At 62.9% G+C, this 26,539-nt stretch overlaps 1 protein-coding gene across 1 annotated transcript in view; it reads left to right on the top strand.

Moving 5' to 3' along the window:
* PTPRN2 (protein tyrosine phosphatase receptor type N2) overlaps positions 1–19,160 on the top strand; it is a 332,127-nt gene extending 312,967 nt beyond the window's left edge. Inside the window, exons 16-22 of the mRNA XM_084896450.1 lie at positions 299–376; positions 1,515–1,634; positions 3,829–3,995; positions 9,120–9,173; positions 11,705–11,769; positions 17,917–17,990; positions 18,881–19,160. Coding sequence (XP_084752576.1) covers positions 299–376; positions 1,515–1,634; positions 3,829–3,995; positions 9,120–9,173; positions 11,705–11,769; positions 17,917–17,990; positions 18,881–18,952 — 630 coding nt within the window. The 3' untranslated portion in view covers positions 18,953–19,160. The remainder of the gene's footprint in view (positions 1–298; positions 377–1,514; positions 1,635–3,828; positions 3,996–9,119; positions 9,174–11,704; positions 11,770–17,916; positions 17,991–18,880) is intronic.
* Positions 19,161–26,539: the final 7,379 nt, after the last annotated feature.

Here is a 26,539-nt window from a genome sequence, read left to right as displayed (position 1 = left end):
AGACGGGAGAGACAGAGAGAGAGAGACATCGATGTGAGAGAGACACATCAATTGATGCCTCTACTCACACTCCCCGCTAGGGGGGAAAATGGGAGCGAGCCTGCAACCCAGGTATGTGCCGTGACCAGAATCGAACCCAGGGCCCTCAGTCAACGCTCTTTCCACTCAGCCAAACCGGCGAGGGCTGTCCTCACCGCGGGTGCCACTCCCGTCCCCCGCGCAGCAGGCAGGTGCAGGTGCGCCCGCGTGTGACTTCCGCGCGTGGCCGCTCTTGCTAATCGCTGTGCGTGTCTTGCAGATGGACCACGACCCGAGGAGCCCCGCGTACATTGCCACCCAAGGACCGCTGCCCGCCACCGTGGCCGACTTCTGGCAAGTGAGTCTCTTGGTTCCATTCTTTTTCTGAAAGTCGACTCCTACTGGTTGTGAATTAAGCCTTGGGTTCATTAAGCCAATCAAACTTGTTTGCAGGGTTTGTCAAATGTTACATGATTTCAGAATTTATTGGGGGCCTTTAAGATATATATTTTTTGTAATCCTCACCTAGGACATTTTTTCCATTGATTTTTTTTTTTTTTTTTTTTTTTTTTTTTTTTTTTTTTTTTTAGAGAAGAGTGGAAGAAAGGGAGGGAGGGAGGGAGGGAGGGAGAGAGAGAGGAAACATCCATGTGATAATGACAACGTGACTGGTTGCCTCCCGCATGCGCCCGGACCAGGGCCAGGACTGAGTCTGCAGCTCTTCCATCTGCGGCAGGCGCTCTAACCACTGCTCCACCGGCCAGGTGCCTTTAACGTGTTTATGATCAATCAGGTTTTCAAAACTGAGTCTGAAAAAAAAATCCCTTCAAGAGATTTAATGCTTTAGCCGAAGCCGGTTTGGCTCAGTGGATGGAGCGTTGGCCTGCGGACTGGAGGGTCCCGGGTTCGATTCCGGTCAAGGGCATGTGCATTGGTTGCGGGCACATCCCCGGTGGGGGGTGTGCAGGAGGCGGCTGGTCGATGTTTCTCTCTCATCGATGTTTCTAGCTCTCTATCTCTCTCCCTTCCTCTCTGTAAAAGATCAATAAAATATATTTTTTTAAAAAGAGAGATTTAATGCTTTAAATACACTTTTAAAAGCCACTTTACAATTTCACTTTTGAAATGAAATTAATCAGTACTTTATTTTATTAAAAGGTCTCTTATCTATTGTTTAATCTTATAAAGATAAAGATGGAGCTCAAATGATAGTTTCTCTTTGTGGATTTTCTATAATGCGTTTTGGATTTTTCAATTGATTTTAGAAAGAGAGAGAAACGGATTTGTTGTTCCTGATGCGCTTACTGGTGCATTCGCTGTGCTCAGTTTCCCGCTGAGGGCGCCGGAGCGGCCCTGCGGGAGCGGGAGGGTTCTCAGGCACAGAGCTGCCGGCTCTGTCCTGGTGCACGGCCGCGCAGAACCTGGGCGTGGGCTCCGCGAGCACAGAGCACGCGTGGGGCCGCGCCCCGCCCGAGCCTCACGGCCTTCCTCCGCAGATGGTGTGGGAGAGCGGCTGCGTGGTCCTCGTCATGCTGGCCCCGCTGGCGGAGAACGGCGTCCGGCAGTGCTACCACTATTGGCCCGACGAGGGCTCCAACCTCTACCACTTCTACGAGGTACCGCCCCCCAGCCGCACCTCTGCCAGGTCCCCGTGGGTGCTGGTCATCACACCCAGGCCTCCACAGCCTGTGCCGGACTGGACTGGGACTGGACTGGGACTGGACTGGACGGGACTGGACTGGGACAGGACTGGACTGGGACTGGGACTGGGACTGGACTAGGTCTGGACTGGGACTGGGACTGGACGGGACTGGACTGGGACGGGACTGGACTGGGATGGGACTGGACTGGGACTGGACGAGACTGGACTGGGACGGGACTGGACTGGACTGAGACTGGGACTGGGACTGGGATTGGACTGGACTGGACTGGACTGGGACTGGGATGGGACTGGACTTGGACTGGACAAGGAATGGACTGGACTGGGACTGGGACTGGACTTGGACTGGACTGGGACTGGGACTGTACTGGGACTAGACAAGGAATGGACTGGGACTGGGACTGAGACTGGGACTGGACTGGGACTGGACTGGGACTGGAACGGGACTGGACTGGGACTGGACTGGACTGGACTGGAACGGGATTGGACTGGGACTGGGACTGGACTGGGACTGGGACCGGGACTGGACTGGACTGGACTGGGTCTGGGACTGAGACTGGGACTGGACTGGACTGGACTGGGTCCGGGACTGGAACTGGGACTGAACTGGGACTGGACTGGGACTGGGACTGGACTGGGACTGGGACTGGGACTGGACTGGACTGGGACTGGACTGGACTGGACTGGACTGGGACTGGACTGGAACTGGGACTGGACTGGAACTGGGACTGGACTGGACTGGGACTGGGACTGGACTGGGACTGGACTGGGCTGTGACTGGGACTGGACTGGGACTGGACTGGGACTGGGACTGGGACTGGACTGGGACTGGGACTGGGACTGGACTAGGTCTGGACTGGGACTGGGACTGGACTGGGACTGGACTGGACTGGGACTGGGACTGGGCTGGGACTGGACTGAACTGGGTCTGGGACTGGGACTGGGACTGGGACTGAACTGGAACTAGGACTGGACTGGGACTGGACTGGACTGGACTGGGTCTGGGACTGGGACTGGACTGGACTGAACTGGGACTGGACTGGATTGGGAATGGGACTGGACTGGACTGGGTCTGGGACTGGGACTGCGACTGGACTGGGTCTGGGACTGGGACTGCGACTGGACTGGGACGGGACTGGGCTGAGACTGGGACTGGACTGGGACTAGACTGGACTGGACTGGGCTGGGACTGGGACTGGAACGGGACTGGACTGCGACTGGACCGGGACTGGAACGGGACTGGACTGGGACTGGACTGGACTGGGACTGGGACTGGGACTGGACTGGGACTGGGACTGGGACTGGACTGGGACTGGGACTGGACTGGAACGGGGCTGGGACTGGGACTGGGACTGAACTGGGACTGGACTGGGACTGGGACTGGGACTGAACTGGGACTGGGCCTGGACTGGACTGGGACTGGGACTGGACGGGAACGGGACTGGGCTGGGACGGGACTGGGCTGGGACTGGGACTGGGACTGAACTGGGACTGGACTGGGACTGGGACTGGGACTGAACTGGGACTGGGCCTGGACTGGACTGGGACTGGGACTGGACGGGAACGGGACTGGGCTGGGACGGGACCTGGGGTGAGTGACTCGGTTCTCACGGTGGATATCTAAGTCAGCCAGAGGACGAGGCGGCCTCGCGGTGCTGAGCGCAGCCCGTGCGGGCGAGGCTGGCGTCGGCGTCTAGACAGCCGTGCACGGCTCTCCATGCCCCGCCCCGCTCCAGGGCCCCGGCCCTGCCGGCCTTTCTGCTCCCCTCTCTGGCAGGAGCCGTGCCCGGGCTGGGTGCCCCGCTCTGCCTGCATTGGCGGGAGCAGAGGAGCCTGGCCTCCTCGTGGCTCCGGTCCCCGGGGCGTCAGCCCGCCCAGGTCCGTGAGGCCACCTGCCGCCGGCGGGCTCGTGCGGACCCCCGGCCTCTCTGCTCCAACGGGGATTTTCCCAGAAGGCTGTGTGGCTTAGAAATACAGAAGACAAGGCCCGGGATGGTTTGGGATTCTAACACATTTTTCTAGTTATTTGAGCATTATGCCCTGGAAGGCATCAAACACCAGCACCCACAGTTACCGTCGGTGCCAGCCAGGGCGGCGTTGGCCCGCCAGTGGCGTGGCTCCCTGTCACCGGCGGCCGTCTTCGCCCGCAGGTGAACCTGGTCTCGGAGCACATCTGGTGCGAGGACTTCCTCGTGAGGAGCTTCTACCTGAAGAACCTGCAGACCAGCGAGACGCGCACGGTGACGCAGTTCCACTTCCTGAGCTGGTATGACCAGGGCGTGCCGTCCTCCACGCGGTCCCTCCTGGACTTCCGCAGGTAGGACCCCGGGCCGCCGCAGGGCAGCGCGCTCCGGCCCGCGGCCCCTCGGTGCCGTGCACAGATCAGAAGCACGCTTTATGTAGGAGGACGGCAGAGGAGGGGTTCCGTTAAGTCTCTGTTAATTACAAGAGGCTTTCACGCCCAGAGGTGTGAATCGTGAGGGGGACTTGGTATCTTAGAATTGTAGGGGGAAAATGTTTTTTCTGTTTTAAGGTTTTTTAGAATTTTATTTAATCTTTTTATTGATTTCAGGAAGGGAGAGGGAGAGATAGAAACATCAGTGATAAGAGAGAATCATTGATCTGCTACCTCCTGCACGCCCCCACTGGGGATCAAGCCCGCAACCCGGGCATGTGCCCTGACTGGGAATTGAACCCTGACCTCCTGAGCCACGCCGGCCAAGCAGTGGTTTTTTAAATTACAGCTGGCACTCAGCATTAATTTCGCTAGTTTCATGTGGACGGCATCGTAATTCGCAAAGCGACCCTCGGATGTCTGGCACCCCGCCAGTGCAGTCACTGTGGCATCGCCAGCCCTGCTCCGGCACCCTCATGCCCTCCTCCACGCACTGGAGGCTGGAGTCTCCACCTCACAGGCTCTCAGTGCATAAACCCGGCCTCTTAGTGTGGACACTTGTCTGGTTAGATTTCATGGCTTACCAAGCAAGCGTGGGCCCGGATTCTGAAATGGGTCACAGTGGCGGGGTGCCATGGCCGGGTGCCGTGGCTGGGTGCCGTGGCAGGAGGCCGTGGCAGGAGGCCGTGGCAGGAGGCTGTGGCGGGGTGCCCTGGTGGGTGCCATGGCAGAAGGCTGTGGCGGGGTGCCCTGGCGGGAGGCCGTGGCAGAAGGCTGTGGCGGGGTGCCCTGGAGGGGTGATGTGGCGGGGTGCCATGGCAAGAGGCCTGGGCACAGTTCGCACACAACTGCACAGTCTGTGAACGTGCTTTAACTGAACCGCTGGAGGAATGTGAGGTCCCCTCCCTCCGGCGGGAAGATGTCGACATGCAAAAAAAAAAAAAAAAGCAAAACTTAAGACAAAGGTTCCTGTGCCTCCAATCTGATGACAAGAATAGGTGAGCGTTAGCTGTTAAGAGCTCGGGGGGAGGAGGGCGTACAGAACCGCAGCCGCCCAGCCCTGGCCCTGCCTTGTCAGGAAGTCCAATCACCCACCGGGAAGAGGGTGAGGCCGGTTCGCCCGGCCCCGGCAGCTTCCAGCTTCGGCCGCACCGATTCCCTGATTCGTGCGTTAGCAGATCCTTAGCTTCTGAGGTGACAATGTCCCTCGCCTTTTAGTCCACTCTGGAACAATCAATTCTTCCTGTGACTAGCTCTTGGACCCGGTAGCATGTGGAGCTGGAGGCGAGATGTGCATTTCCTCGCAAGCGTGGCCACGGGCACCCAGCGACCGCCCCGGCCCCCCCCGAGGGGGCGGGACACTGGGAGCCCCAACACGGACGCGGTGGCCACCAGCCTCCTCCCCAGCCATCACTGCATCCTCTTCATGTGGACTTATGTCTAAGACAGGCAGTCCAGATCCCCCCGGGTCTTCAGACAGTGGGCCATCCTGACAGGTGGTGCGGCTGCAGAGGGAGGCCACCCTCACCGCCTGTGTGCCCGTCGTATGTGTTCATATGTGCATATGGCCTATTTCTGTATCCGTGTCCACATATGGAATTACCACACAGCCCACCGTCTGCACTTCTCTGTCAGGAAGAAAGACTGAAAGACTGGACTCTCCAAAGCCCTCTCTGGTGCTGGCGCCCAGGCCCAGCGGGAGTGTGTCGTGTGGAAGGGAGCGCACGCCCATGCTCAGCTGGAAGCCTTGTTAGAACAGAGCTGCCGCTGGCCTCGCTGTCCGCACCCATGCCGCGGGGTCGGCGTCCACAGGCGCCAGATGGTCGGTGTGACCAAGCGCACCCACGAGGCATTGGCCGCACGCCATGGCGGTGGGTGACTGTGCAGATCAGTGAGCAGCACCCACATCCCAGGCTCGGAAGGCGCTGGAGGCTCCGTCCACCCCACACAGCAAGGTGGCCCTTCCCGGGAGTGCAGGCAGCTCAGGCAGTGTGCCAGGCAGGCCCGCGAGGTGTCACTAAGTAACCGAGCCCGAGGGCACACTGCACCTTACGGGACGCTGCTCAGCCCGAGGTCAGGGGGTCACAGGCGAGGGTTTTGCTCTGACACCGCTCCCTCTCTCTGAGCCACTCGCTCCTCCCTCCGGTGCGTGCCCCCTCCCGCTGCTCGCTGTAGACGGGACAAACCCTTACTTTGCCAGCTAATTAGCGGTGGCCGGTGTCATTTTTGTGACGTTGCAGCTAGTAATATGAGCCCAGTTGCATAGTCACAAAAGTGATCATTGGAAACTGTGACTTTACTGCAGGGGACACTGTGCGGACCCCTTTCTGAGCCTCTAACGACCGCTGACCTTGCTTGCTGTTTCTTGCCGCTCAGGGACGAGGGTTGGTTGGTTTCTCTAACCCTTCCTCCGAGAAGCCCTCTTGGTCTCCATGTGCGGCCTCGCTCACTGACAATGAGTTCTGATGGCGTAAAAGGGCGGCTCACGGGCTCGGCGTAGCGGGTAATCTGCTTTGTCTTGGGTCGACCAGATGCACGCTTCGGTTGACTGTGTGACACAGTTGCTCTGCCGTTGTGGTGTTTCACTTCACAATGAACCAAGCACCTGATTCTTTGTCGATAAAATTCCACGCCGTGGCAGCTCCAGCTCCTTACACTTGCACTGGCGTCTCCCGGCCCTTTGTCGTTAAAATCACAGCGAAGCCTCCCCAGGTGCCGCTGAGGGGCAGCCAGCACATTGGAGGAAGTGCCTCGGGCATTTCTGAAGGAAGACGGGAACCCGCACCGCCGCACTGAGCCCTGGTGGCCGGGAGGTTTTCTGGCTGCGTTTGCCAATGTGCTGTCCAGCCATAAAGGGCGCCGTGCCGGCGACACCCCACACCCACGTCTTCTGAAACCCCCAGTGTAAGGAAGGACATTTGGTTATGTTTATTTTTTTTTTCAGTGTCCATGTTTTGTGCTTGGGCCCATCAGAAAAAATGGCCAAAGCCTGTGACTGAGCAGTGCGTGCACGCGGGAAGCTGAGTGCAGTTCTTACCAATGAGCCTGGCTCTGGAGGAGGAGGGTGGAGGGGACAGCCAGACAGACATTTCCAGTAAAACCTTCTGCTTGAACGTTAGAGACCTGTAGAAACAGTGCCGCCCCAACTGTGCCCAACCCTTGAGCTTGCTTGATTCTGCACACGCACACAGGCACAGTGCATGCAGACACATGTACAAATTCAACACATGCACAAACATAAACATGCACAAACGCACATGAGCATGGTGGGCAAACATGCACACATGAATGAATACATGTGCAGACACATGCACATGTGCTGTGTGTAGATTGTGTGTGTGTGTGAACACAGACACATGTGTATAACATGTGTGCACGCCCGTTTGCAAACACACACAGATGGACACACGTGCTTGTATACAGGCACAAACACATGTGCTCACACTTGGGGTACAAGGTCTGGCATTGGTTGCTAGCGGCGACGCTCACGTTGCTTTGCCTCCAGAGTGAAGAACGGGAGGCTCAGGAGAATGAGGGTCTCCTTTCCAACCTCTTTACTCTCAAAGGCCAAGACCCTTTACGGCATCTGGCTCCCGAGTGCTGCGATTTTAACGCATTCACCTTGACTTCCCCGGCCCCCCGAGGTAATGCTGCAATGTACACCCAACGCAAGGAAGGTTCCGGCAGAAAAGGAGCGGTGGCCCTGGGGACACGGCTTCGGGTTGACCTGCGCTCCTGAGGCTCCTCATTGCTAGGCCGCCTCTGGGGGGCCTGCAGCTTCCAACAGCGTGTTCAGAGGCGGCAGCAAGTCCCACGCTGCCCAGAGCGGCGTGTGGCCTCTGTGCGCTCAGGCCGTCAGCCCCCTGAGGAGGGGCCCGTCTGTTCACCCGTAGAGGGGCAGGAAAACAGCACGACCCGCCGCTGCCCGGCTCACCGCCGCCCCTGCCATCCTCTGGGCTTGTTGGGTTTGCACCAGAGCAGCCAGTTGATTGAAACTTTTATTGATTTTTAGGGAGAGAGGAAGGGAGAGGGGGAGAGAGAGATCAATGTGATGTGAAAGAGAACCATTGATTGGCTGCCTTCTGTACGTCCCCTAGTTGGGATCAGACCCACAACCCGGGCATGTGCTTTGGCAGGGGATCAAACCGGCAACCTTCCGTGCAGGGACGGCAGTCACCTGAGCCAGAAGCACAGGAGCGAACACTCCCCAGTTTTCGGACGAGGGACAAGACTGGCCTGCTGTTCTCTCCCGCTGTGCCTCTCGTCCCTGCGGTACAACCTCCACACCCACCTCCGCGCTCCTTCCAGCGCGCAGCCTGCCTCTCTTCTCCCTGCAGAGCGTCCACAGAGCGCTCTCATGCCCTTCGAACAGGCTGGCCTGTCTCACTGCCTTAAGCCATTTTGGGGTTTGTTCAGTGAATTTCAGATGATCCTCTGTCTTGATGTAGTTATAAAATCTTAATCTATGCTTATTGCTGATTTTCATAAATTCTGACTTAAAATCTGCACAGTGAAGTTGTTTCCAAACATCCCCAAGTTTGTGGAAACGGGAGACTCGTCTCAACTGCAGTTGCAGTTTCTCCGTCTTCAGACGCCCTTTCAGAGCCTTTCACAGGGTCCCTGCGAGCCGCGTCAGAAGACACAATACGTGTCCACTCCTGTATGGTGTCCAGATGCGGGGGATTTTGAGCAGACGTTACAGAACTCAACGTTCAGGCAGGAGTCTGGACACGCATCAGTATTAGAGGGTGAGGTTAGCTGAGGGGCAGGAGGACGGGGCTGGAGCGGCGCTGCTGCCTCGACCTGAGGCCTTGAGCTCAGGCTGTAAAGGGAAAAGGAACATGGGAACGTGCAGCTCTGCTTATAACTGAACATTGGAAAGAAAAAGAAGCCTTTGAAAGCGTGTGTGTGATTTCAATTTCTTTGTCAAAACAGGCTCCACGGACGTATGTCCACTGCGCCATTTGCTTTGGTCTGGTGGTGACTGGCTAGCACAGTGGAGCCGTCGCCATGCGTGACCGTAATTCCTGTCTCTTTTCATTTCAGAAAAGTAAACAAGTGCTACAAAGGCCGCTCTTGTCCAATAATTGTTCATTGCAGGCAAGTACAACCTTTCGTGTGGGTTACCATGTCTGCTCCTCCCCAGCCACCTGCAAAGGCAGGGTCGAGCTTTCTGGTGGCTCCAGGCATGGCCACCGGCCAGGTCACGAGACCAGAGAGAGGCGCCACCCTCAGCTCCGTGCCCTCAGCTCCGTGCCGCCGAGCCGTGGGCTCAGTCCCGTGTGCGCCACGCCCAGCGAGCCACTGTGCTGGGCACTAGTCTGTCGCCACCCGGGTTTTCTTTGCCCCGTGGAGCCATCGCATGGCATGGGCAGCATTCCGATCGGTCACTGTCTTGGCCAAGCTGGAACCTGGTGCAGACGGGTGGGCACCGGCAGTTGTGAGCAGGACAGGACCTGTAATGGCACAGGAGTGGCCGCTGTGGCTCCCAGCGTGAGCCTGCCTTTGGGTGGAAATTCTGGCTCGGGCCCTGCTGCAGGCCATGCCCCCGTGAGAGCCGGGAGGCTGCGGCCGCTGCCGGGCGGGAGCCACGCCACTTCCTGGCAGTGTCCTTGGAGGTGCCTTTCCGCCTGGAGACGGTCTCAGCATCAGACACACGCCTGTCAGGAACCGTGTGTGCATGTGTGTGTGCATGGTCCGTGATGCATGTGTCTACTTCTGTGCATGCCTGTGTCTCTGTGTGTGTGTCTATGTGTCTGTCTGTGTGTCTGTCTGTGTGTGAGTGTGTCTGTGTATATATGTCTGTGTGTCTGTATAACTGTGTGTCTGTGTGTGTCTGAGTGTGTCTGTGTATATATGTCTGTGTGTCTGTATAACTGTGTGTCTGTGAGTGTCTGTGTGTGTCTATGAGTGTCTATGTGTGTCTTGTATCTGTGTGTCTGTGTGTATCTTGTGTCTGTGTGTGTCTGTGTGTGTCTGTGTGTCTGTGAGTGTCTGTGTCTGTATGTGTGTTTCTGTGAGTGTATGTGAGTGTCTGTGTCTATGTGTCTGTGACTGTGTGTATCTGTGAGTGTCTGTGTATATCTATATGTCTATGTGTATCTGTGTCTGTGAATGTCTGTGTGTCTGTGTGTTTGTGTGTGTGTCTGTGTTTGTGTCTGTATGTCTGTGAGTGTCTGTGTGTCTGTGAGTGCCCGTGTATGTCTGTGTCTGTGTGTGTGTGTGTGTCTGTGTGTGTTTGTGTGCCTGTGAGTGTCCGTGTATGTCTGTGTATGAGTGTGTGTGTGTGTGTGTGTGTCGGGGAGCCTGTGTGTCTCTGTGTCTTTCTGTCTGGGTCTGGGGCTGTGTTGGTTGGGAGGAGAGGAGGAGAGCAGAGACAATCGCTTCCTCAAAGCCCAGGACGGACCACGGACCACGGTGGTGGCCGGAGGCTGTGGTAGACCTCGGAACACTGGGGTGAAGTTCGTGGAGGAGAGAAGTGAGCAGCCCAGGCAGGAGGGTCCCTGGAAGGAGCCCGGCAGGCGAGTAGGTGGAAGGGTCACTGTCCCAGCTGCACCTTTTCAAACATGTGTTTGAGGAGACAGGCCACAGCCACACGCAGGGCCTTGCAGCAGGCTCCCAGTGACCCCAGGGTTCTGGCCCTTCCAGCCCACGACCACAGTGTGGTTTCTGCTTTAGCCATGGAGCGCCTTGGGTCTGTCCATGGAAACCCCTGTTTTTCCTTAAAGGCACCTCGGTTTTGCCGGGTGTACCCTGTAAGCCGCTCAGGCACAGCTCCCCCTTAAGTGAGGCCTCGGCGCAGGCCTGAGAGTGGAGGGGGCATCCGGTCTCCTCCTGTGAGGCGTCATCCACACCTGTCCCCGCCTCGCCGGGCCACCGTCTGTGTCACTGGGGGAGGGGGTGAGCGGAAATGTGAGGAGGACGGGGGCTCCCCTCTGCCAGGAGCCCAGGTGTCCTCCCCCTCCTATTCCTCCTCCTCCCCTCCTCCTTCCCTCCCTCCTCCTCCCCTCCTCTTCCTCCTCCCCTCCTCTTCCTCCTCCCCTCTTCTTCCTCCTCCCCTCCTCTTCCTCCTCCCCTTGTTCCTCCCCCTCCTCCTCTTCCCCCTCCTGACGCCAGGACTGGCATCTGCCACTAGACTGTGTCAGAGCTCAGAGCAGTTGCCCTGCACACAAATGCATCACCTGATCCTTTATCCATTCTTCCAGACAAAATTTACCCCCTCTAGGGGAGGGGGAAGAGAGGAATGAATCTACGCAAGAACGTTGGCTAAACCACATGGCTTCCTGTTTCCTTCCTCCTCCTCCTCCTCCTCCTCCTCCTCATCATCATCATCATCATCATCTTCTTCTCACTCCTCCTCCCATCTCCTCCTCCTCCTCCTCCTCCTCCTCCTCCTCTTCCCCTTCCTTCTCCTCCTCCCCTCTCCTCCTCTTTCTCCTCTTCTACCTCCTCTTCCTCTTCTTTCTCATCCTCCTCCTCCTTCTACTCTTTGTCCTCCCCCCATTTCCCCTCAGAGCCCACCCCTACCCCCCACCCCCCGCCAAGCACAGGAGGAAGTGGCTGGCGTTGGCTTGGCTGGTGTGGGGGGACCAGGACAAGTGGTGTTCTCACCTCTCTCTTTCTGTCAACAGCGACGGCGCGGGCAGAAGCGGCACCTACATTCTGATCGACATGGTTCTCAACAAGATGGCCAAAGGTGAGGCTGCTTCCGGCTTGGAGAGGGTGCGTTGCTATGGCAACCTGGTGCTGCTCTCCCAGAGGCGTCCCTTCTCCAGGTTGTGTGAAGCTGCTTGCAGCGAGCTCTGTGGCTCCAGCTCCTCCTTTCTGCCCGTCTGTGGGGTGGACACTGGGGTGGCGCTCAGGGTGCTGGGAGCGCCGTCCGGACCGGACAGGGCCCGGTGCCCTAGAGCGGCAGTGCCTCAGAGCGGCCTTCGGCCCAAACCTCCCTGTTATGAGCTGCATTTGCAGGAACATTCTGGAGTCACACTAAACCCCTTATTGCCTGCAGAGCTCTGCACCAGCTTCCACGCAGGAAGGATGTGCGGGTCTCTCCTCCTCCCCAGCCCCCCTCCCTCCCCGGCCGCCCCCCTCCCTCCCAGGCCGCCCCCCCTCCCGGGCTGCCCCCTCCCCGGCCGCTGCCCCCCCCCCGGCCGCCCCTCCTCCCCAGCCCCCCCCCCCGGCCGCCCCTCCTCCCCAGCCCCCCCCCCGGCCGCCCCTCCTCCCCAGCCCCCCCCCCCCGGCCGCCCCTCCTCCCCAGCCCCCCTCCCTCCCAGGCCGCCCCCCTCCCTCCCAGGCCGCCCCCCCTCCCGGGCTGCCCCCTCCCCGGCCGCCTCGCGCTGGCATCTGCCTTCCTTCGCCAGTTACTGGGAGGAACAGTCCGGGCTGAGGAGATGCCGTGCTTGTGAGACGGGACACAGACCCGCTGGGCACGCGGGGGGAGCTGGGTCTTAGTGTTTGTGGGGAGCGCTGGGTCTGAGGGCGCAGGCCTGCCGCACGGAGCAGCCCGTGGGACTGACCTTGTCTTCACTGCGCGGAAGCAATGCCAGATCTGCAAGTGCGGGCGGCCCCAACGGCCCGGCCGCACAGAACCGCCCGGGAGGGCAGTGCCGGGCGCTGAGTGCCCTCCCCTCCTGCCTCGCCCTCTGCCTGGGCCTGTGTCCGGGCCGCTGAGTCTCCGGAGATCAAAGGGCAGGGGCCCCGCCGCCTTCCCAGGCCTCCCGGAGGCCTCTGGGTTTTGTTCTGAGCGGCCTTTGTCCTCGGAGACGCTGGAGGCCCAGACCCGTCCATCAGACGATCAAAGGCCTTTCTCCCCTCCTTTCTGAAAAGAAACGAGGCCCAGAGGCCTTTGCAGAGCCTCCCGCTTCGCAGGCCGGCGGCGGGTCAGGCTCGCCAGGGGGCGGAGAAGTGCGCCGGGGTGACCGCTCCTGCCGGCAGCGGGAGCGGAGGAGACCGCTCAGCTCGCACAGGGGTGGCTCCAGCCCGGAGTGCGGCATTGTTTCTGGGCTGCGAGGTGTTTCTGGCTTCATTCCTCTTGTCGTGGGATGCGTTCTGGGGCGTTCCTCTCCCGAGACTCCCCACGGGCAGAGTGCCTCCCGGCCGCGGGCCCAGGCTCGCTACACTCTGTCAAGGGGGGGGGTGTGTGCGCGTCTGCGTGCGTGTGCGCATGCATGTGTGTGCGTGTGCGTGTGTGCATGCGCACGCGCGTGTGTGTGTGTGTGTGTGCATGTGTGCGTGTGCATGTGTGCACGTGTGTGCGCGTGTGCAGGAGTGGAGCTTCCCAAATACCATGCTTGTGAGTCCCTCGGGGGCACTGTCTTCCGTGCACCCAGCCCCCCTCCCCGCTCTCAGGGCGGCTGTTCCTTTGCTGGCAGGGCCCAGGGTCCGGGTCCCTTCAGGGTGTGAATGAGCCAGAGCTGCCTTGTAAGCCGGGGCTGCTGGGGATGCCACCCTGTGGCGGTGAGCGGGCGTGGCCCCGTGACTCCCGTCCAGCTCCCCTCCCCTCTGCCCCGCGCCTGCTGCTGGGAGATGGCCGGCCCCTGCCACGTGCGGTCCCCCGGGCCTGACGCCTCGCTGCCTCTGTGCCGGCGCAGTGTCACGTCCTCAGGCCCGCCGTGGCCTGTGGCGAATGCCCTCCTCCCTAAGGCCCAGCCGTGCCCGCTGTGTGGAAGGACCCTGCCGTGGCCCGCGGCCTGGGCTCGGGCTCCTGGCAGACATCTCCGCAGGCTCTGCTTTCTCCTCTGGCGACCCCAGAAGTGGAGTCCTGGTCACGTGTGACCCTGTGTGTGGCTGTGAGGGAGCTCCATTTTTCCTCCCCCCCACCGTGCTCAGAGGCCAGCTTCCCCCCCACGGGCACCGCTCCGCCCCGTCCCTCTCAGGGCGGAGCGCGGACTCCTGTGCTCGGACCTGCACGTCCTGCGGACGGGGTGCTGAGCGCTTTCCGAGGCTCGTTGGCCATCTGGGTGTCTTCTGTGGAGTGTTCAGTCCTTGTTCTTTGTTGTTGTTAATCCTCAGCCAAGGGCATGTTTCCACTGGTTTTCAGAGAAAGTGACAGGGGGGGAGGCAGGGAGGGAGGGACACAGTGATTGGTTGCCTCTGGTCTGAGCCCCAACCGGGACCAGGGATGGAGCGTCCAACCCAGTCCTGTGCCCTTGGCTGGGAAGGGAAGCCATGTCCCTGGGGATTGGGCCGGCGCTCTGACCACTTAGCACACTGGCCAGGGCCTTTGGTCATTGTTTTAATTGGGATAATTTTTTAATACATGTTTATTCATTGCAGAGAGGAAGGGTGAGAAGAAAGAGATAGAAACATCAATGATGAGAGAGAATCATTGACCAGATGCCTCCTACACGCCCCCCCACCCCCATCCCCACCCCGGGGACCGAGCCCACAACCCAGGCCTGTGCCCTGACTGGGAATCAAACAGTGACCTCCTGGTCCGTAGGCCGATGCTCAGCCACGACACACACACACACACACACACACACACACCCGCTGCTGCTGTTGAGTCGCAGGAGTCCTCTGTCTCCCCGCACACATCTCCCGGTCGGACACCAGGTGGCGCTCTCCCCCTCCCGGGAGCCTCCTTGCTCTTGCTGGTGGCCTGGGCCACAGGAGCACCGCGCACCCAGCCCGCTCTGCCTTTGCGCCCGTGTGCTGTCCTGTCCAAGAAGCCGAGCGGTCCGCAGGCCTTCTCAGGTGTAACTTGCGGCTAATCCTAGGGGAGGTGTTTCCCTTTGACTTTAGAGAGGGCCTGGAGCTGGGAGGGAGAAACCCATGGGAGAGACACACACCGGACTTGGGCTGGGGATCAAATCTGCCCCCCAGGGTGAAGACCGCGTCCTGCGTGGTTCAGGGTTCGGGCTCTGGAAGAGGGGCTGCATGCAGATGAAAGAGACGAGACAAGAAACAATCATTTGGAAATATTGGGGAGGGAGGCAGACAGGAGCCCAACGCCAGAAGAAGGACTCCGCTTGGGCTCCGGCCTGGCCATCCGTTTATTCAGTTGGGATGCACCTGTAGCCTCAGGCAGGCAGGCGGCAGCAACCAGCAGCTACCGAATCAGTAAGGATTTACATGACTGTCTGTCGGGAAGTTGCTTCAGCTACCATTGTCTCAACTAAACAGTCGGTGCATAGCTCTGAGCTCTGCCAGGGCTCAAGGGTCACCGGCATTCCGGCTCCTTGTCCACACCTCTGCTGGTGGAGACAATGAGCAGCTTCCTGTGACCCGGGTCCGTGCCCTTGGCTGGGAAGGGACGCCAAGATTCTTTGGGCCACACTCTGGCCGTTAAGGCAGCGGGCCGGCTAGATGGTAACTTGTGTTTTGTTAATCCTCACCCGAGGATGTTTTTCTATTGATTTTAGAGAGTGGGAGGGAGAGGGAAAGACAGAAACACATCCGTTAGCTGCCACCTGCACACACCCCAACCAATTCGGGGCCGGGAGGAGCCTGCAGCGGAGGTATGTTGCCTTGATCGGGATGGAAGCCAGGACCCTTCGGTCGGCTGGCTGACGCGCTATCCACAGAGCCACACGGGCCAGGCATAGATGTTGACTTCAATAGCAAGACAAGGCCGCAGGTGGGCAGGGCATGGGAACCGCCTGAGCAGCAGAGAGGGCGGAGCCAGCAAGCCCAGCGGCCGGCCCCCCACCCGGACTCCTCACCTCACTGGCCCTCGCGGGCCCTCAGGTCCTCGCTCAGTGGGGCCGTCCTGGCCACGCCTCGGGCCAGGACATGAGCACCCACGTGCCTCTCCCACGCCTCCCGGTCCTTCCAGGGTCCTGTTAGCTTGGAGCCCCTTGGGGCTGGGCCGGGAGATCTGCCTGGCCCACGGCCCTCCTGGCCAATGCTCCACAGGGAGGGCATCGCTGAAGGGTGTCGGGTTCGATTCCCAGGCAAGGGCAGGGACCTCTGTGACTCTCACATCGAAGTCCCTCCCTCTGTCTCTTGCACTCTCTCTAAAAATCAATAGAAAAAAACACTCTTGGGGTGGCCAGGGCTCCCAGTGGGTGAGCATCAACCTGTGAACGAGAAGGTCAGGGACAATTCCCGGTCGGAGCACCGGCCCGAATTGAGTCTCAAAACCCCGGGACGGGGAGGGGAGAGGGGAAAAGGAGTGGGGGGCGGGGGGGCGCGTGCAGGAGGCAGCTAACCCGTGATTCTCTCCTCATTGATGTTTCTCTCTCTCTCCCCTCCTCTCTGAAATCAATAAAAACACATTAAAATGTATACCCGTTCTTGGGTGAGGGACAGACTGCACACAGCTCTGGCCCCTTGCTCATGCCCGCTCTGACTGAGGCAACTTGTTCTCAGAGCAACGGGCCCCTGCGTCAGTGTTCCTATGGTTACAGGCGTGGGGGTGGCTGTGGGGTGGCTGGGGCGGGGGAATGGCTGTGGCTTGTGGGGTGGCCGTGGCTGGGGGGGAGCATCTGTGGGCGGGTCTGCAGGGAGACGTGGACACAGATTGCTCTCGGTGATGCCCGGGCGGCTTCTCTCTTGGCCGTTTCCCCCTTTGGTTGCAGCTCATCCCTCTGACCCGGCCACGGCCCGGCCTCCCAGGTGTGTACCAGCCGTGGGGCGAGTTCCTGCCCAGTCCGGGGCGCCACTGCCCCGAGGGGCAAACCCTCCTGAAGGCCCTGCCGTCCGACTGGACGGGACACACATGCCCCACCCACGGCCTTTGTCACCGAGCTCCTGCCCACCCACACGCCCTCCTCCCCCTCCCCCTCCCCGGGAGGCCTGGGACACGGGTCTGACAGGCTGCCTGCGGTCCCCGAGGATCCTGGCCCCTGGCCTGCCCTCCGGGGATGTGTCCCTCCTGGCCTGCCCTCCGGGGATGTGTCCCTCCTGGGCCCTGGCCTGTCCTCCGGGGATGTGTCCCTCCTGGCCTGCCCTCTGGGGATGTGTCCCTCCTGGGCCCTGGCCTGTCCTCCGGGGATGTGTCCCTCCTGGCCTGCCCTCTGGGGATGTGTCCCTCCTGGGCCCTGGCCTGTCCTCCGGGGTGTGTCCCTCCTGGCCTGCCCTCCGGGGTGTGTCCCTCCTGGCCTGTCCTCTGGGGATGTGTCCCTCCTGCCCTGCCCTGCCCTCCAGAGGGTGTGTCCCCCTGGGCCCTCGCGCCCCTCCCCACCCCTTTCTCACTGCTGCTGCTCAGACCAGGGCTGCGGGGCTCACTTCCCCCAGATAAGCCCTTGAACCTGGGATTGGGGAGGACCGTGCGGGCCATGGGGACGGCGGAGCCCAGTCCGCTGAGCCCGTGTCTGAGGAGAGTGCTCCCCGTCAGGCCGCTCCCCCATGCCCACGGCTGCCCTCCGCCCGTGCCCCGCGGACCCGCCGTTAGGCCAGAGGGCGGCAGGAGACTGCGGCCCTGGAGGGCGGGAGTGGAAACGCTGCCGGGGATGCGGGTCCGAGCCCTTCAGCAGCCACCGCGCTGATCCCGATCCCGCAGCCCCGGGCGGTGCCCGCGCCCTGAGCCGCGGGAAGGGGCCGTGTGCCGGGTCCCAGAGGCAGGGCACAGACCGGGTCTGCGGGGACGTGGCCCTGGGCGGGCCCTGCGGGGAGGTCCGGGCACCCCCGCCCTGTGGGCACGGCCTCCCTCCCCGCGGGCCCGGCAGGGCGGCCGGAGGACAGATGGCCTGGCCGTCCATCCCTGCGTGAGGCTGCGTGTGCCCCTGCGCGGGGCGGTGAGGGCGTGTCTGCGGCGACGGCTGCGTGGGAGCGTGCCTCAGCCCGGCCCCGGTTCCGGCGACGCCGCCTGCGGGGCCAGGAGGTCGCCCAGGCCTGGCGGCCGTGGTGGGCCACGCGGGGCGCCTCCAGGACGCCCGCTGATGGGCGGCGTTTCTTGCAGGCGCCAAGGAGATGGACATGGCAGCCACCCTGGAGCACCTGCGGGACCAGCGGCCAGGCATGGTCCAGACCAAGGTACGGGCTGGCGAGGCCCCGGCGGGGTGGGCAACACCACCTTTCCACACAGAGGCCAGGGCCGGCCCACACCCCGCAGGGAGCCTTCAGATTCTGCCATCCCAGTCCCGCTCCCACCCCCACAGCTCTGGCCCGGTCCCAGGCACCCCCAAATAGCTCGTGTGCACACTCACTGAGCAGGCAGAGGCACCATCAGGTGCAGACAGGACAGGCTGCCTCAGGAACCAGGACTAGAATGAGGTGACTGCACTCCAGACACAGCCTCTCTGCCCACAGCCCCGCCCACCCAGCACTGCGGTCCGGCGCTCCTGGTGCCCACAGGGGGGCGGGGGCTCGCCCGCCGGAAGCCTGCCATGAGGCTGCCTCCTCGGGGCCGGTTGTAGAGCGGCTGCTGTGCCATCAGCCGCCACCGTGTGGGCAGGCGGTGCCTGCCGCCGGGCCGTCCTGGGGCCGGAGCCATCGCCTCCGGGCCGCGGTTCCCCACGAAGTGTCTGCGCTGGGAGGAGGGGAGACGGGGAGTCCCGCCGGGAAGCCACTGCAGACACTCCGCCCAGACAGGCAGAGCAGCCGGATCTCCCGAGATCGGCAGGAAGTACTCCAGCTCAGCACACACTGACGTTTCTTAGACATTTTTATGTGAAGTTACAGTGTCACACCTGGGGAACGGTGAAGAGACAGTACATTTGTACAAGAGTCCCTCAAGCATCCAGGGCGCAGCTCTGGCCCCCGAGGGCAGGGTCCAGGTTGGGTGGCAGTGGGCTGGCTCCTGAGGCTGGGTAACTGCCCCGATGGGCGCCGGCCGCTGTGACTGCCCGTCACCCTCACTCCGTCCCTGTGGGCATCCGGTCCCCCGCGGAGGACCTGCTGGACTCACCCCTCTCGTCCCGCAGGCGCAGTTCGAGTTCGCTCTGACAGCAGTGGCCGAGGAGGTCAACGCCATCCTCAAGGCCCTTCCCCAGTGAGGCCCGCCGGCCGCAGCCTGGGGTCACGGCCATGACGTCTCCAGTGTAGCTGCTGTAGTAAGGTCCCAGCCATAGTCACTAGAGCTTAGCCGCTAATCACGTGTATTTTTGTTCAATTAAATAATAATGAAGAGAGGTTGTGGGATCGTCCAGCTTGGGGGCTACCTGTCCATCTACCCTCGCCGTCTTGAAAAGAACTCATTTCCTTAAAGCTCATCCTCACTCCAATCGCAAACACTATTGTGTTCCTGCTGCGTGGCTCACACGTGTGTGCGGCCCTGGGTTAGGCTGTGGCCTGTGCCTTCTGGGTCACCGGCCGTGGGGGCGGCAGCCCAGGCACAGAGCGGCTGCCGCTTGTCAGCGGGAGGCTCCGGGGAGACCAGCTGGTCAGGGCGAGGCACAGATGGTGACCTCCTGGAGCTTTGGGACCAGTATCAACGAGGTTGTCCCGGCACCTCCCTCCCGCTCTGGGGCTGCCCGCCCGAGCGCGGTCCCCGCCACATCTCCCCTGCGGTGGGCGGCCCCGGGCAGCACTCCCCGCCATGCAGGGAGCACAGGTCATTGGCAAGGTGGTGGGTGAGCCCCGCCGGGACCCCTTCAGCTGTAGCAGCGGGTTACACACTGCAGACACGAGCACTCTCTGTGGGAAAGCCTAAACCAGTTCCCGCGCCCGGCAGCCCCCCACGCTGCAGAAGGGACTGCAGGGCACCGTCTCTGCGTGACGGCTCAGAGCGCCGGCAGGGGGCGCTCCGCAGGCCGGCCCGCTGCTGCGGCCCGCGGGCTGCCGTCACAGACACGGCCGCGAGTGTCCGCCTGGCCACCGTGCGGGAGAGGAGTCTGCTGCGTTCACTCAGAACAGCAGGGCCGGGTGGGCTGGGTGCCAGGCTGTGGCCGTCCCCCCGCACGCCCGGCTCCAGCCCAGGCAGGTGCCACGGCGAGAGGAGGCGCCTCGCTGTGTCTGCTGTCGCCGCGCTGACACTGACCCCACTGCTGCTCCTGGAGGCCTGCTCACGGCCACGCTGTCCTCTGGGCGAAGCACCGCCCACTCCTCGGGCTCAGGGGGCCTGGGTGTGGGGTGCGACGTCTGAGTGACCCCATTCAATGGGCTTACACACACATGTCTGTTTGGGGAGCAGAGCGGTGTTCTTCCGGCCGCTCCTGGCACAGGCTCACGCGTGTCTGCCTGTGGGGCCCAGGCAGGTGCTCCCGGCCCCCTCAGCCCTGGGCGAGGGGGTCCCACCAAACCGCTGGCCCGGCGAGCCCAGGACGGGCCACAGCCACGTGCCTCTAGCTCACAGGTGAACGTGCTGGGACATGAGCATCCGACCGGAGCCTGGGGACCTGGGGACCTGGGGACACAGCACCCACTGGAGGCGGAGGCCCCAGGCAGGCTGATGAGGAGGCTGTGATTCCCGCGCGGCGCCCACTGACACAGCCTGGTGTCCATGGAGATAGGGGGGTCACCCCTTAAGACTCTGCTCCCACCGCATTCACGCCCTAGAGCTCAGTCTTGAGACCCAGCCCCACGCAGCTGCCTGCCAAGCACCACGGACAGAATGTCCTGCAGAGACAGCCCACAGGGAGAGCGCCTGGACCTCACGTAGCACACGGCCCCTGGCTCCGCTGCCGGGGCACTGGAGGAGCCAAGGAGGCCCGGCGCCAGGCACTGGGCATGTCCCCTAAGCACTGGCCCCGAACCTGAGAGAAGGTGCAGGCCACACCACACACACACACACACACACACACACACACACACAAACAAACACACACACACACCAAAAACAAACGGCATGTCATCCTGACCATCCCATGATGCGGCCTTGCAGCTCAGGTCACCAAAGCATGCCTCCGCTTCAGTGTGCTCTGGCTGTCCCACGCCACAGCTACAGCCCTGATACCTACATCCCCACACCAATCACCCACACCTACAACCCCCGCACCCACATCCCACACACTGACATCCCCATCCCCACACTGACATCCCCATCCCCACACCCACATCCCCATCCCCACACCCACATCCCCATCCCCACACCCACATCCCCATCCCCACACCCACATCCCCACACCCACACCCACATCCCCATCCCCACACCCACATCCCCATCCCCACACCCACATCCCCATCCCCATCCCCACACCCCCATCCCCATCCCCACACCCCCATCCCCATCCCCACACCCACATCCCCATCCCCACACCCACATCCCCATCCCCACACCCACATCCCCATCCCCACACCCACACCCACATCCCCATCCCCACACCCACATCCCCATCCCCATCCCCACACCCACATCCCCACCCCCACACCCACATCCCCATCCCCACACCCACATCCCCATCCCCACACCCACAGCCCCATCCCCACACCCACATCCCCACACCCACACCCACATCCCCATCCCCACACCCACATCCCCATCCCCATCCCCACATCCCAATCCCCACACCCACATCCCCATCCCCACACCCACATCCCCATCCCCACACCCACATCCCCATCCCCACACCCACATCCCCACACCCACACCCACATCCCCATCCCCACACCCACATCCCCATCCCCACACCACATCCCCACCCCCACACCCACATCCCCACACCCACACCCACATCCCCATCCCCACACCCACATCCCCATCCCCACACCCACATCCCCATCCCCACACCCACATCCCCATCCCACACCCACATCCCCATCCCCATCCCCACACCCACATCCCCATCCCCACACCCACATCCCATCCCCATCCCCACACCCACATCCCCATCCCCACACCCACATCCCCATCCCCACACCCACATCCCCATCCCCACACCCACATCCCCATCCCCACACCCACATCCCCATCCCCACACCCACACCCACATCCCATCCCCACACCCACATCCCCATCCCCACACCCACATCCCCATCCCCATCCCCACACCCACATCCCCATCCCCACACCCACATCCCCATCCCCACACCCACATCCCCATCCCCACACCCACATCCCCATCCCCACACCCACATCCCCATCCCCACACCCACATCCCCATCCCCACACCCACATCCCCATCCCCATCCCCACCGACATCCCCATCCCCACACCCACATCCCCATCCCCACACCCACATCCCCATCCCCATCCCCACACCCACATCCCCATCCCCACACCCACATCCCCATCCCCATCCCCACACCCACATCCCCATCCCCACACCCACATCCCCATCCCCACACCCACATCCCCATCCCCACACCCACATCCCCATCCCCACACCCACATCCCCATCCCCACAACCACATCCCCATCCCCACACCCACATCCCCATCCCCATCCCCACACCCACATCCCCATCCCCACACCCACATCCCCATCCCCACACCCACATCCCCATCCCCACACCCACATCCCCATCCCCACACCCACATCCCCATCCCCACACCCACATCCCCATCCCCATCCCCACACCCACATCCCCATCCCCACACCCACATCCCCATCCCCACACCCACATCCCCATCCCCACACCCACATCCCCATCCCCACACCCACATCCCCATCCCCACACCCACATCCCCATCCCCACACCCACATCCCCATCCCCACACCCACACCCACATCCCCATCCCCACACCCACATCCCCATCCCCACACCCACATCCCCATCCCCACACCCACACCCACATCCCCATCCCCACACCCACATCCCCATCCCCATCCCCACACCCACATCCCCATCCCCACACCCACATCCCCATCCCCATCCCCACACCCACATCCCCATCCCCACACCCACATCCCCATCCCCACACCCACATCCCCATCCCCACACCCACATCCCCATCCCCACACCCACATCCCCATCCCCACCGACATCCCCATCCCCACACCCACATCCCCATCCCCACACCCACATCCCACACCCACACCCACATCCCCATCCCCACACCCACATCCCCATCCCCACACCCACATCCCCACACCCACACCCACATCCCCATCCCCACACCCACATCCCCATCCCCACACCCACATCCCCATCCCCATCCCCACACCCACATCCCCACACCCACACCCACATCCCCATCCCCACACCCACATCCCCATCCCCACACCCACATCCCCATCCCCACACCCACATCCCCATCCCCATCCCCACACCCACATCCCCACACCCACACCCACATCCCCATCCCCACACCCACATCCCCATCCCACACCCACATCCCCATCCCCATCCCCACACCCACATCCCCATCCCCACACCCACACCCACATCCCCATCCCCACACCCACATCCCCATCCCCACACCCACATCCCCATCCCCACCGACATCCCCATCCCCACACCCACATCCCCATCCCCACACCGACATCCCCATCCCCACACCCACATCCCCATCCCCATCCCCACACCCACATCCCCATCCCCACACCCACATCCCCATCCCCACACCCACATCCCCATCCCCACACCCACATCCCCATCCCCACACCCACATCCCCACAGGACACAGCCCCACCCACAGTTCTGTTTTGCTCTAGGTTTACAGATATCATGCCTCCTGCAGCTCTGAGCCTGCACCCCTGGTCCTGTTCCTTTTGGGGAATCCGAAAGCCTGCCTGAGTGTGCACTGTGTCTGTTTAGCTGAAACCGGGGGCTCTGGAGCCAGCCTGGCAGCCTTCGGCCCTTAGTGCTCCCAGCGCAGGACCTGAGGGGGTGTGGGGGTACTTACAGGCTCTGGAAGAGGCAGGTGAAGCTGGCACAGGAAGGCCAGAGAGGGCATGGCTGAGCCTGGCTGTGCCTCCACATGCTGCCTGGTGCTCACAGGGAGGAGGCACGGGGCTGTGACCAGAGGAGGCTGCACTGGGGTGCCCACAGGGGAGAATGCACGGGGCTGTGACCAGAGGGGGCTGTGACCGCAGAGGGGGCTGCACTGGGGTGCTCACAGGGAGGAGGCATGGGGCTGTGACCAAAGGGGGCTGTGACCAGAGGGGGCTGTGACCAGAGGGGGCTGCACTGGGGTGCCCACAGGGGAGAATGCACGGGGCTGTGACCAGAGGGGGCTGTGACCGCAGAGGGGGCTGCACTGGGGTGCTCACAGGGAGGAGGCATGGGGCTGTGACCAAAGGGGGCTGTGACCAGAGGGGGCTGTGACCAGAGGGGGCTGCACTGGGGTGCCCACAGGGGAGAATGCACGGGGCTGTGACCAGAGGGGGCTGTGACCGCAGAGGGGGCTGCACTGGGGTGCTCACAGGGAGGAGGCATGGGGCTGTGACCAGAGGGGGCTGTGACCAGAGGGGGCTGTGACCAGAGGGGGCTGTGACCAGAGGGGGCTGCACTGGGGTGCCCACAGGGGAGGATGCACAGGGCTGTGACCAGAGGGGGCTGTGACCACAGAGGGGGCTGCACTGAGGCGGGTGTGCAGGGCCCAGCGGCTGGCCGCCACCTCTGGTGCTGAGAATGATTGAACGGGAAGGAAAAGCCCCACAGAGACTGTGGGATTTTTAAAAATACTTCTTTATTGATTTCAGAGAGGACGGGAGTGCCAGAGAGAGAAACATCACTGAGAGAGAGTCATGGACCGACTGCCTCCTGCCCGCCCCCGACTGGGGGATTGAGCCCACAACCCCAGGCCTGTTCTCTGTCAGGGAATCGAGCCGTGACCTCCTGGTTCATACGTTGGCATGCAACCACTGGGCAACACGGCCAGGCGAGAATGTCAGGCTTTAAGACAGAAGTCGACCTTCAGACCATGACTGCCTAGGCCACTGTCCACTGAGCTCCTGAATCCCAGATCCCAGAAACACAGGAGAGAGCGGCAGGCCCTGCCCTGCTCCCCTCGCCGCGCTGGTGCTGGTTCAGGGGGGACACTGGGCGCAGGTGCTGGTTCCGGTGGGACACTGGGCGCAGGTGCTGGTTCCGGTGGGACACTGGGCGCAGGTGCTGGTTCCGGTGGGACACTGGGCGCAGGTGCTGGTTCCGGTGGGACACTGGGCGCAGGTGCTGGTTGGTGCTGGTTCCGGTGGGACACTGGGCGCAGGTGCTGGTTCCGGTGGGACACTGGGCGCAGGTGCTGGTTCCGGTGGGACACTGGGCGCAGGTGCTGGTTCCGGTGGGACACTGGGCGCAGGTGCTGGTTGGTGCTGGTTCCGGTGGGACACTGGGCGCAGGTGCTGGTTCCGGTGGGACACTGGGCGCAGGTGCTGGTTCCGGTGGGACACTGGGCGCAGGTGCTGGTTCCGGTGGGACACTGGGCGCAGGTGCTGGTTCCGGTGGGACACTGGGCGCAGGTGCTGGTTCCGGTGGGACACTGGGCGCCGGTGCTGGTTGGGGGGGACTCCGGGTGCCGGTGCTGGTCGGGGGGGACTCCGGGTGCCGGTGCTGGTTGGGGGGGACTCCGGGTGCCGGTGCTGGTTGGGGGGACTCCGGGTGCCGTGCTGGTCGGGGGGGACTCCGGGTGCCGGTGCTGGTTGGGGGGGACTCCGGGTGCCGGTGCTGGTTCAGGGGGGACTCCGGGTGCCGGTGCTGGTTGGGGGGACTCCGGGTGCCGGTGCTGGTTGGCGGGGGGGACTCCGGGCCTGAGTGTCACGGACGACGCCTCCAGTTCCCCGATTGGCTCTGAGCCTTGGTCTGGGGGGACCAGGCGTGACTGCTTATCTTCCCTAATGCGGTGGCTGATTCTGGTTTCCACCGCGGGACACTTATATTTCTGTATGGACACGGGGTGTGTGTGTGTGTGTGTGTGTGTGTGTGTGTGTGAGACGGTTTGCGCCCCTGACAGGCCCTGGGATTTTCCGACACGGTGAGGGTGTGCGGAGAGGGCGAGGGCGTGGGGGGGGCGTGGGGAGGGCGTGGGGAGGGCGTGGGGAGGGCGTGGGGGGAGGGCGTGGGGGGCGGGGGGGGCGTGGGGGGCGTGGGGAGGGCGTGGGGGGCGTGGGGAGGGCGTGGGGAGGGCGTGGGGAGGGCGTGGGGAGGGCGTGGGGGGAGGGCGTGGGGAGGGCGTGGGGAGGGCGTGGGGGGGTGGGGGGCGGGGGCGTGGGGGGGCGTGGGGGAGGGCGTGGGGAGGGCGTGGGGAGGGCGTGGGGAGGGCGTGGGGGGAGGGCGTGGGGAGGGCGTGGGGAGGGCGGGGGGCGTGGGGGGAGGGCGTGGGGAGGGCGTGGGGAGGGCGTGGGGGGGCGTGGGGGGAGGGCGTGGGGAGGGCGTGGGGAGGGCGTGGGGGGGCGTGGGGGGCGTGGGGAGGGCGTGGGGGGGCGTGGGGGGCGTGGGGGGAGGGCGTGGGGAGGGCGTGGGGAGGGCGTGGGGGGCGTGGGGGGGCGTGGGGAGGGCGTGGGGGGCGTGGGGAGGGCGTGGGGAGGGCGTGGGGGAGGGCGTGGGGAGGGCGTGGGGAGGGCGTGGGGGGCGTGGGGGGGCGTGGGGGAGGGCGTGGGGAGGGCGTGGGGAGGGCGTGGGGGGGCGTGGGGGAGGGCGTGGGGAGGGCGTGGGGGGCGTGGGGGGGCGTGGGGAGGGCGTGGGGGGGCGTGGGGGGGCGTGGGGAGGGCGTGGGGAGGGCGTGGGGAGGGCGTGGGAGGGCGTGGGGAGGGCGTGGGGAGG

Source organism: Pipistrellus hanaki (assembly GCF_964339955.1).
Source record: "Pipistrellus hanaki genome assembly, chromosome: 10".
In the NCBI taxonomy this organism is placed as follows: domain Eukaryota; kingdom Metazoa; phylum Chordata; class Mammalia; order Chiroptera; family Vespertilionidae; genus Pipistrellus; species Pipistrellus hanaki.
This window is presented reverse-complemented; position numbering and strand designations above follow the sequence as displayed.